Raw genomic sequence first — 12347 nt, forward strand, 5'->3', positions numbered from 1 at the left:
TGCAAAAACAGACAAACTACAAACAAAAGCATCAAGGACTTACGTGATTGTACCTTTTTCCAATCTACAAAATCAGTTAATCCATCATCCATTGTTTCTTTCGCTGCTAGGCGCAATATTTTTTCCCTTTCCAGTTGAGTTGGCCGTTGAAGATGCAATACCCTATCCATCCGACCGGGTCTTTGCAAGGCCTCATCAATTTGTTTAAGATTTCTAGTGGTAGCCATTAAAACAACTCCATCTTGTTTCTCAAACCTGTGAAGGAAGTACCTTGTAGGTTATAAAGAGTGTCTACTACCGTGGCACAATGATAATAAAAAGTAAAATGATTTGACACTCAAAAATAGGCCATTAATAAAGGACCTATGTGAAAGATAAAACTTGCAATCTTCTTTAGTATAAAAGTATTTATTTTACAATCATAAACACACACATGATGATGTAAGTAATGCTTTTGGGAAGGAGTACTATTTTGGGAAGAAGTTTTTGCAATTAATTGATTTTGTCAAAGTACTTGTGAGGTAAGTAATGCTTCACTTTTCCAAATTTATCGGCAAATTGTACGATTATGATATTAATTAATCACAGATCATATTATTTCATAATGCATGAATTTGATGCCTACCACCCTCCTCTCTCCCACTCCCTCCCCCCCTCTCTCTTCCTCTCTCCCGTTCTTCCTCTCCACCCTCTCTGTCGTGTCAGAATGTGCTCCGCCAGCCTCTGCCGGTCTTCTCCTTCTCTCTCCCTCCCTTCTCTCCCTTCTCTCTCTCTCTCTGTTTCTCTCTCTCATTCTCCCTCGCCCCCTCTACTGTGTCGGTACGGGCCTGGCACGAAACGGCAGAAGGGCTGTACCGAACTGTGCCGCCAGTTTTGGCATAGCAATTCTTGCTCTCAGTCTATATTAAGGACCCCGCTAATGGGGGCATTGCCGTAAGAAGTTATTTTGCAAGAAGATGCACGACATATCGTAAGCGGATGCGCAATTCTGAAGGACTTTGTTGTAAGATGATGCATGGCATGCCACAAGAAAATGCACGATATCATGACCCTGTCACAAGAAAAATATAGTCATAGCTCATAGTTGACGAAATAAACTTGATTGTTTGAAAAAACTTGGATTTATGAATGAAATTTGAATTTGAGGAAGATTGAATTTGGCATGCATAATATCTTAATAATGCCGCATATCTAGATTTGATTTTGAACAGATGAATTCCATATGCTTATTTTCAGTACATTATTATTATTTTATTGTCTGATTTATCTAGTTAAAGTGTTCATTGCTTACTAGGTTGTCTAGCTCATTATTCTATATTTTACTGTTTTTACATATCTTGAGAACTAAGCTAGCACAAGGATACATTTCAGGAGAGCGATTAGAAGCAGAACTTTGATCTATTTATTAGTCTAGAAATTTATTAAAGTTTGATGTAAGATCTTTTGAATATCGTTGAATTTTATAAGATATTAAAGTTTGAATTTTGGGTATTTAAATTTTTTAATTTACTTAGTTGATTTTTTATTCCGCTGCTTGATTTATGATATCATGATAAGATACTTTGCATGCTTATGGCAAGAGTTCCCTATGAATATGCGGCGATTGCCGCGACCCCGGCTCACGATCTCGTGTCGAAGGCATGACATTTTCATTTCACTTTCTAATAGATTATTTTAAATTAAAATAAGAACTAAATTGGGTTGTAAGTTTATTAGATCTAATAGTAGGGATCTTGATTCATGACATCCTTGCCATCCATCAAATGCTCCCTCTTAACTAAACCACGCATATTGTACCTGTCTAGACCAATATGAACCCTAAATCCCGACACCCCCCTCTTTCCTTGTCCTCATAAGCCCATCCCAATTAGTCCATCACCTTGACCTTTTTCACCTCTTATCTTGTCCGTGCACCACAAGCACTCCTATCTTGCTTTGGTCTCCTCCAACCAGCCATGTCAAAGATCATTGGCTTGATACATCCCACCATCAAACCACTTCCTCCCCATTAGGAGGGCCACACTGCGCCCCCACCCCCCCAACCCCCGCGTGCCTCTCTCTCTATCCCTTGCATATGAGGCACAAATTGCATACCCCCATGACACAAGTACATCAGGCTACTTAGCAGAGTCCAAGTGCTGTGGCATAGACTGTCATCCACCTTTGAAGGAGCTCACTATCCCAAAAGCATGGTCTTAAGCAATTGCATCGCTCTTTTCTGCCATTGCAGCTATCCTTAGGTATCATAAGACTCTCCTCAATTGAAATAAAAGAAAAGAGCAAGATCACACTTCTATATTTGCCTGGTCAAGCAAGCCAGAATAAGTAGATTATATATCACCAAGTATGGTGATCAGCAAGAATTAACACTAGATGAGTAAAATATATCATCACTTCAAACTTCGTTAAACTTGAATGGAATATTCAATGTAAATAAACGGTTAATCAAAAACCACTAATATAGAATTACAAAAATCAGCAATGCAATAAATACTAAGACCAAATATAAGGTGATCGTTACCCATCAAGTTCCACAAGAAGTTGATTAATGAATGCCTCATGGTCTTGCTTTTTAGTGTGAATAAATTGGCCACGAACACCAGCAAAGAGATCAAAATCCTCGACGAAAATAATTACTGGTGCCTATACAATTAAGTTTACAACAATTCCAAAAATTAGCAAGAAATGTATGGAGTTTAAAAGTGATCATGGATAAGGATTTTAGAAATATGAGAAAATGTAAAATTTTGTGAAGAATCTCATGTTAAAAGAAAACTACAGTTTTAAGTACAACAAAAAAATATGATACTACAAATATTCAAGAGAGGCAAAATAAATAAAGTTATCTTAGAAGAGTATAATGTAATATTTAAGACTAATTCCATGACATTATTACATCAAGTGATCCACTAAAAGCCTTTTGAGGTTCATTGTCTTGAAAAGTATATTACCACGATACCAGAAAATGAAAACTAGATTATACTTTAGCTATGATATGCATGATATTGAAATTGCCATTAACAAGATTATACTAGATTCTCTAAGCAGCATTTATGAGTGAGTTCTCATCAGGTATAAATATCGTCATTTTCATCTTTTATATGATTTTTTTAAATACTGTCCTTTATAAGATGTAAAATAAAAGAAAAGGGCTGACTAATAATAGTCAACCAAGAACTGAAAGTACAACCAGATCCCTTGCTGTCTGGAACAACTCTCTAACATTTGATGCACTTTGACCAACCCATAGTCCTGCTTCAAGCTGACGAGCTTTGACCTCAACAAGAGGAACTTTGGCTTCTGCAGCTATCGCCAATGCAAGGGACGTCTTCCCTGTTCCTCTCTCACCAACAATAAGAACTCCCTGCAATTTCAATTATTATCCATCTTCAGTGAATCAACAATAGCAATTATTAGGCCCATACATTTTAGAATTGTAAGAGACGTCTACAAGAATATATTGCATGCAGAACAAAGGTATTTCATAGAACATATATGTATGCATATGTGTGTCCATAAAACAAGCAGGGTGCGTGTGTGTGTGTGTGTGTATTTGTGTGTGTGTCTACAAAAAACAAGCAATGTCTAGCAAGACATGGTTTGAAGTATAAGAGCATCCATGATGAATGATAGCAAATAGATTGTGTACCATGAACGTACATACTAATATTGCACAACCTATTATCCATCAGTTTTAATACAGATGTTTTCATCAGGCCCAATGTTTTCAACAATGTATTTTTGCAGAGAAATTCTTAATAATGCATTTTTTATCTTAAATTGCCGTCCGAAGTTTTTATATGGTGCAAAATGATTGTTTCAGTGTCTACAAAAAAAAATGCATATTCTAGTATATTCATTATGGAGGTAAGCTTATAGATATCCAGCATGTATATTTGACCATATGGAAAATACAAGAAAATGTCTGAAATGTAGTTTATTAGTAGAAATATTCACTAAGAGAAAGGAATAGCACATGAAGTGTACTTAGGACATTTCATCAAAAAAAAAGAAGTGCACTTGGGACATACATTTAACATCAAGCAAATTAACCATATGAGTGTTGTCATGATCTATTGTTTGCTGCATGTCTTAAGAAGTGGCCTGCTAATGATCAATTTCATGGTCCCTACAATGTTAGTTTGCATCTAGAATATGTGAATGAAGTGCACTCAAATTTTATCAAAAACTTTTTAAAAATACAACCACCTAACATGAGCATTGCATAATTGACAATTTGTAGTAAAATCTAAAAATACAAATTAGTTAATTGACTAAAGAAACTCAATGACATGATCATACCCTGGGTGCACGAGCTCCCTTTTCTTGAAAAGCAGTAGGATTTTGTAAACATGTCACAATGTCATCGATTTCCTCTCTCATAGAGTCAATACTAGCAAAATCATCCAATCGTATCGGTGGATTCTTTACCCTCTGCAAATAGAACAATCACAAATACACGATACCAAAAATGAAGATTATTCTAGTGCAGATCAAGCAAAGTCAAAACATATGACATTTTGCTTGATTAATCCACACCTTCATCTGATCAAATGCAGACCTTATTGGATCAACCCCCTCCTTTTTCCTTCGAAGCCTTCTATATAACTTGTACTTAAAATAAGCTTTCTGGGAATACAAAAGCCAAAATAAGTTTGTTCACATTCACCAATATTATTTTGGGAAAAAAACAAATTGGCAATGAAAAAGATGATGATGATGGTGATGAATGCGATAAGTCAGAGGTATGCAAATGGCTTCAATCTGAAGATCTCAACTATTCCATGCTATTTTCCTTTTAAGACAATATTGCAGCTTTCTTTATCTTCAGTTGTTTTACCCTTCATTCTACATGTTACTGTGATTTAAGGTCTTATATATCATCACGCATTAAAGAATTCACATGTCAATCTTTATACATAAAATAAAATACGAATATTTCTAGCAAAGAATTCAGAGAGATAAATGGTATAAAGAATAGAATACTAATGACTTTAGCATACAATTCACTCAAGCCAGCAAAATCGTTATATAGGAAGTATCCAAGATCTAACAAATACTTTATTTTGGCAATTAGTGATTTGATTAACCTGAAATTGAAAAGGTGAGATTGGTAATCACAAAGGCATACCACTCTCCGTAACTTCCGCAGGTTTGGATCTCTACGAAAGGGTCCATAACCTAAAAGCCTTGGAATCTTTCGCTTAAAAAACCTTAGCACATTAAACAAAACGAACCCAAATATGGTGCTCCTTATTAAAAACCAAAGGTACCACTGAATGTTGTCTGTCTTCCTGGCCTTGTAATTCATTTCTGCCTCAGACTGCCATTTCAAGTACCATGTTGTGCCAACAGCTTGATACACTTCTTCAGGCCATGCCATTCCTAAGCTCATTCTTACCTGATACAAAAGATAATGTTACAATATAAATTTACAGTTCTATTATCATGAGGCACCAGACAAAGTGCCCTGTTTATTGACCCTATTTATCAATCAAAAATGAGGCCTAATATAGAAGAAAAAATGGCAAAGTTGTTCCTGCTACTACCGGCTTTGGAATAATAAGCTCCACAATTGGAAAACCTATCATGACCATTACATCATCAGTGATATTTTTCGTCTTGGAGAGAACCCAATCTTTAACATAGGATACAACGCCTGACTTCCATAATCCCACTAAACACCGTGATATTATCCTTGTTATCAAGAGAAGCTGTTGACGAATATCTAATTCAGATAAAGGAATCCACATCAAATGAACAGCAGTTGGAATGCCAGATGCTAGCATTTTAACATAAAGACCATCAAATCCCCCAAAGTCTTCAAAAAGCAGGTCAAATTCCTGCATTCAGTTTAGAGATTCAGATAGATTTTAAAAAATAATAATGATAAAGCAAGAAACATAAATGACGTGATAAAAAATGCGTCCTAGTTTCATAGGGCATTTTCACTTAAACAAGTAATTAGAGAATACAAGAGCAAAAAAAAAAAACTTTGCATGATAAACAATTTGACTAACCTTGATATCAACATAATATTCCTTATCATCACCTTTAAGTGTAAGATACATAGCAGCCCAGTCATGCCTAATACGAGCACCTCCAACTAATTTCTTGGAGATGGCATAAGGTACAGCTACTGGATCCATTTCCCATATATTTCTTTCATCATTGTACCACGTTTTAGTCATCACTCTCTCCCGATCCAGAAGGATACGCTCCTGCAACAAAAATATTAAACAAATCACATAAAATACAATTAGTGGCAGCAAAAGACCTGCAGCATGACATGACCTAACATCTAAAGGAACTACAGCATGAAACCCCTGCAAAAACCAGGAGGTCTGGTATAAAATTACCTAGCAACAAAACTATGGGTGAATGAAATAACAAACATAGACGGATAAATAAAGTAAGTGGAATAAGTTTGTAAATAAATAATAGGTATGCATAGGCCTACCCGCAGTCTCCATTTAACCATTATAATTACTTTGTCAGCAGTCACCATTTGATGATTGCATATCCAGACTCGATATTATGTTTGCAAGATGTTATGTTGCTAACTACCATGAAATTAATGAAGAAACAGGAAAAAAACAACTTGACATTCAGCAATTGGCCCTATATCCATGCATACAATTGTTTATTTCGGTTTCGCAAGAAAAACAGTTGGCATGAGGACTGTCAATTTTTAGTTATCTCAATATATGCTCAATTCGACAAAATGGTTACCTGTCTTTGAGCCATGTACTGCCTACCATAGTCGATATTCTCCAGTATCTCTCTTTTCAAGTTGACTTTTGCTTCCTCACGCCACTTCTTCCATCCATGAAATAAGTGAAGGCTGACAGCTTTAGGAAGTACAACTTCTTTTGGGCCAAACATCCACTTCAACTCCATATCAGGAAAACCCTTCAGCACCTCTTCTTCTGATGTTCTCACAAGAAAATGCTTTTCATCCCCAAATTTTTTTAGCTTTCGTCTTAACTGAGTCTCAAGATTCCTTTGCATCTGCTTGGACTCTTTAAGAACTCGCCTTATATTAACAGCAAAACTTTGAGTACTACTATCTGGATAAATTTCAGAATTTTCGGCTTCCAAAACTTTTGGCAGTAACATCTGCTCCCAATATTCATTACGGGCGGTTTCTAGATCTTTCTGGATATCATGTCTGGAAAGCCTAGTGGGGAAGCTCTTCAACTTACTGCAACAATAAATATTTTAGCACTTAATGAGAAAGTGGGGTGTAATAGTGTTTTTTTTAGCATAATGGTATTTTCTTAAGAAAAAAAACAATGGAAATATAGCAGTTAAGGGAACGCTAAAATAACTTATAGTATCTTCCTTTGAAACAAAGCCTAAAAAAATGGTTATCAAATATAAGCATTTTGCAAATAAAACTTATACAGCACATAACTCCAATAACATATTCTTCTAAGATATTTGTAACAATATATTTAACCAGTACAAGTTTATATACCTCTATATCTGTCAATGTATCAGGACATACACATGCATCATTTTCTATGCTTGTGACTTCATATAAAAGTAAACATTATGCTTCATAGTGCTATAGCAGATGGCAAACTTGATGCTCACATAAAAATATCCGCATGCTTATCTAGAATATATAAACAGGGCTTGGTGTAGTTTTATACTAACAGTTATCTACGTACTTTAATATTTTCTTCATTTTCCTCTGGCCCACCCAAATCTCCTTATCATCATTTGCACCAAACAGTTATGAATGATCTATGGTGTCATACTGCCAAGGCATCAACCATTGGGCAGTCTACTTCTATCGACAACCAACTGAAGAAATGACCCTTTCTACCAGTTAATACTAATATATAACATCACAGGTCTTAACACATAGCATCCCCCTTTCATTAATTGGTGGTTAAAGCAATTAACAGGAACGGAGAAGAAGGGTTTGGCTGTAACATGTAACCCTCTCTTTATCTCTTTGACTTGGGATAAAAATGTTCTCTTTTGCTTGAGATAAGATAAATAGAGACAAAGAAGCTTTTCTTTTTTACCCTCTTTTAGCAGACAAGCCCCCTTCCTGGTCTCTCCACTATATAACCCAATAACCCAATGGCCCAGTATAACTCTAGTCCACTCTACTCCACCTAAAAGACCAAATAGTTACATGCAAACCATTATAGTAGAGCAGTAGGATGTCAAGACTAAGGGAAATGTATAAAGCAGCCAAAGCCATAATGCTACTCAACATTACAGTGAATCTCAGCTACAACCCAAGGAGGTGGTAGCATATGTTCAAACTAGAACAATGTGATGTAGGGTGATCAACTGCTTCATGGCCTTTTTAGACCTCTCATCTTCACCTTCAAGTTTGTGAACTGCTACCTCATAGTGACCAAGGATATTGCTACGCCCATCATAGTGCTAGTCCTTGCTATACAAGGTGTAATAATATGGAGAGATACACTGGCTTCTCAATCCACATGCACCAATTCTTAAATTGTTAGCTTCCCACTGGTCAACATGATGTACAAGCAAGGTATGTTGTGCTGGCTTGAATCAGACAGTACGAAGTGTACCATACCGATTCGGTATTTATATCCGGTACGAGTGACGTACCAACACTCAGTACACCAAAAAAAATTTCATACCGTACCATATCGACACTGTACTAGTGTGGCACCGGTACGGAGCCCAGTACCAAGATGGTGAATCTTGTGTACAAGGGATGCCATGGGATTCATTGTGCGGATGTCAGCCATGCAATCGATCATGCAACTCATGTTGCTACTTTTCATATTCAAGTGGCGAAGGAAGAAAGCAACTGTAGATAATAATAGTGACCACTAGTGGCAGTGACAATATTGGTGCTCTTGCTTTGTTAGTGAAGCCACCATTGGAGAAAGATGTGGGGATGGCAAGCAAGCTATCACACTAGTCAACGATGAAGGTTGTGTGGCTCAAGCTCGCATGCAAAGTTAAACTCATACGTGAACATCTTTAATATCACATGAACTTCTATAGCAAATTGGTTTCCATGAAACTTTGGTCTCATGTATTGCAACATCATAGCTATGTTATACATGATAATATCATAGCTATACCATACTTCATTGTATAAGAGTATTTGTACTTTGGCATTAAACTATTTATACTTCGGTATGGACTACCCATACTTTGGTCGAGCACAAGCTTGAGCCATAACTTTACTAGCAACCAACAATAAGGCCAGCTCACCAATGTTCCTTTCCACATCATTTAACGATGATGACTCAACCAACATCACTACCAGCCATAGTCGTCGCCAACACCTTGCTTGCCACCTTACTCAACATAGCAAGAATAGAATGAATGCAGGACAAATGATAGTTCATATAACTGGCAATGGCACCAAGAGATCCTACAACAACCTTCTGTGCATTGCTTTAACCAGCAAGATGCCAACATTTAGTTAGTAAATAAGAGTGGAGAGTGCAAAGTCAGTGATTGACCGCTGATACTACTACTCTTCGTCCATGCAGATAGGACTAGAGCCACACTGAGTTTGGAGATGGTGTTCAGCATTGTGAAGTGGTAGTTCATCCCAAAGGGTCCAACATGGAGCATGAACCTGAAGGACAAGAAAGCAAGGATGAAGAAGGCCACAAGGTGATTGATTTTCTTGCACTACTCTTGAATCATAGTTAAGCCTGACTACAACATAGAAGTGACAGCATGCCCACAATCACCTTATATATATACCCTCAGGCCTCAACCATCAATCATCATCCTTTCTCTCTTCTAACATGGACAACTAAAGTGCAGAATGGGCTATAACAAGTCAACCTATCGCATTTGTATGATGGTGTCTTTCTAAATGTCGTAGACAACAATTCTATCATGCTCGGCATTATTGCAGAAATAACAATAATGATGATGACCTTTATGCTCACAAGCCGTATTTCAGCAGTGGTCATTCAAAAATATAAGTGTATAGAAATTTCTATAGATAATGTGATACTGGACAGGTTATGAATTTATATCGTACTTTAGTTGATAGTTTGATACTACTTAATGACATCCAATACCCATATCTCTTAAATCATCATGAATATATCCAGGACTCAAGTCCTGGTGGGATGTCCCGTGGGACACCAAGATGGTGTACCATCCCAAATGTCGGGACAAAACTGTCCATCTATTGTTCCAGCATCTTGATCAGCACATCTTGGGGCATCTCTATCCAAAAGTGTCGGGACGAGGTGGCACAGTGGCATGTCCCGTTCCATGAAAAAACTGGAACAACCCTGCCCCACGAGATTTAAAACCTTGACATATATACATGGTTTATATCTATATACATATATATTACATTATTCAAAAGGCATTGCTTTTTCTTAACTTGTATGTCTTATTTTTAAAAAAAAAGGTTTTCAGATTATTGATTATGTATAATTACCCTAACACATTTCAGACAGAAAATCCCATTACATTTGAAGACTGACCAGCAAAATTACCAATTGGTTTCATTTTGGCCTCCAACTGAAATTGAAATTTAGTTTTTAAACATTTTTAAACAATCGTAGCACAACTATAAGTGTAGAGTTGCACCAAATGAGTACAATACAGTGGAGAACTACTTTAAACTGTACAGACATTTAAGATAGAGGATAAAGAGAGGAGCATAATAAAGTAAGAAGGGAATTGTAGAAGTTGCCTGTACAAAGATGGACAAGAAGTGTTTTCCATGAGTCAAGAAAGAAGAAGGGAAGATGCAATAAAACATCGTTAGAAGCATTACAGAATGAACAGTCTAGAAAATTTGCATTGACAAAGTAGGAGGAGAGCAGGACACTTTGATCTTTTTGTTTTAGCCAATCAAGTTATGTCATAAAGTAAGATATATGGAGGCTGCACAGAACTGTATCAGACCATAAGACGCCGATGTATTTCCTACTATTTTTTTTCCTCCTCCTTCCCATTGATATTACAACTTCAATTTTGTATCATGAAAGAAGGATTCGAGATTTGCTTTCAATTTTCATCACAAACTACGACTTCCACTCTTGTTAGCAAGTCAGCATAAATTCAGCATGAATGGTTGAATTTATAATTCTTTTACTCAAATTTGTCCATTTCATCTTTGGAATGCATGGGAAACCATCAGAACAACACCTACAAGTGTCTTGTGAGAGCATACACAGCTACATGCACAAAGAGCTATTTAAATAAGGTAAAATGTCTGAATTGGCACCTGTCAAGACTGTCCCGTCTCAGCTGCTGGCTAAATCTCTCCACTAAGAGTTCACTCTCCCTCTCTATGGATGAAAGCTCCCTGATAGCTATACTGAATGTCAGCGTCTCCCTCCTCAAGATCCTATCGTCAATTTCCCCAACCTTCTCCCACAGTTCATTGTACTCCTCCTCCGCAACACTCATACTATTCCCCAACCTCTCCACATTCTCCTTCACCTCATCACCCCCTCCCTCACTCTTCAATAGCCTGTCGCGCTCCTTCCTTGCTGCCAAAGCCGAGTCCAAGACTTCCCCAGACCGTTTAATCAGCTCCACCTTCTCCTTCCTGAACTCCCTCAGCTCAGAATTCAGTTTCTCCAGAACCTCCTTCTGAATCTCCTTCCTCTTCTCCTTCACCTCCTTCAACGCTTCCCGAACCCCATCCATATCTCCTTTCGAGGACTTCACCTCCTCGATCCTTCGCAGAAGGATCGAGACAACCGCGAGCAACCTCTGAGTGTAATCTGAGAAGTCGTGATCCTTAAAGCTCTCATCTTTTTGGGTTTTAACTTCCTCTCTCGACGCCACACTAACAGGGGCGGCAATGGCATAGAATCGAGCAGCGGGCATCGGGAGGATACCAACTGCCGCGCAGAACAAGACCAAGGCGAGCGGTTTTCGCGCAAGATCCAGAAAATTCGTCCCATTTCGGGGGAAATTTGGGTATTTTTCGGAGGACTGGGGATTGGGGAGGGTGGGGGAAGCGGAAATGGAGAGATTTATTGGCAGAAGAGGGGAATTGGAAGGTCCGGAAGAGGCGGCGGCCCGGCAGCGGTGGCGGCGGGGTTGGCAACGGAGGAGGGGGAAGGAGAGGGTGCGGCGAGAGGAGGAGGAGGAGAGGGTGGAGGGGAGGAGGGAGGAGAGAATGGTGGATTCCATGAAAGAGGAGGTGAAGGAAGATTAGGGTTTTGGATTCATAAACGCTACCATCTTGGAAGCTTTTTCCCCTGTTGTTCAGGAAGCGGAGAGGGAGAGGGGGGCAGAGGGCTTTAGATAGGGTTTGAAAATGTTAAATACTGGTGCCCGTAAACCCCAGCACCGTCATGAAACGGGAGGAGAGGTGTAGATGAACAAATAAAGTTTTTCAG

General features: G+C 38.0%; 1 protein-coding gene across 2 annotated transcripts in view; it reads right to left on the reverse strand.

The window, feature by feature from the left end:
• LOC120105703 (probable inactive ATP-dependent zinc metalloprotease FTSHI 5, chloroplastic) overlaps nucleotides 1-12275 on the reverse strand; it is a 34662-nt gene extending 22387 nt beyond the window's left edge. The window contains exons 1-10 of one of the 2 annotated variants that reach the window (XM_039118395.1): nucleotides 11219-12275; nucleotides 6733-7204; nucleotides 6021-6221; nucleotides 5550-5843; nucleotides 5132-5401; nucleotides 4540-4629; nucleotides 4303-4434; nucleotides 3191-3364; nucleotides 2522-2643; nucleotides 54-255 (exon numbers count right to left, since the gene is read on the reverse strand). In XM_039118395.1, the coding sequence (XP_038974323.1) occupies nucleotides 54-255; nucleotides 2522-2643; nucleotides 3191-3364; nucleotides 4303-4434; nucleotides 4540-4629; nucleotides 5132-5401; nucleotides 5550-5843; nucleotides 6021-6221; nucleotides 6733-7204; nucleotides 11219-12138 (2877 nt within the window). In that variant the 5' untranslated portion in view covers nucleotides 12139-12275. The remainder of the gene's footprint in view (nucleotides 1-53; nucleotides 256-2521; nucleotides 2644-3190; nucleotides 3365-4302; nucleotides 4435-4539; nucleotides 4630-5131; nucleotides 5402-5549; nucleotides 5844-6020; nucleotides 6222-6732; nucleotides 7205-11218) is intronic. The other variant, XM_039118394.1, reaches the window with a different exon arrangement.
• Between the last annotated feature and the right edge of the window lie 72 nt (nucleotides 12276-12347).

This window comes from Phoenix dactylifera, unplaced genomic scaffold, assembly GCF_009389715.1.
Source record: "Phoenix dactylifera cultivar Barhee BC4 unplaced genomic scaffold, palm_55x_up_171113_PBpolish2nd_filt_p 000345F, whole genome shotgun sequence".
Lineage (NCBI taxonomy): Eukaryota > Viridiplantae > Streptophyta > Magnoliopsida > Arecales > Arecaceae > Phoenix > Phoenix dactylifera.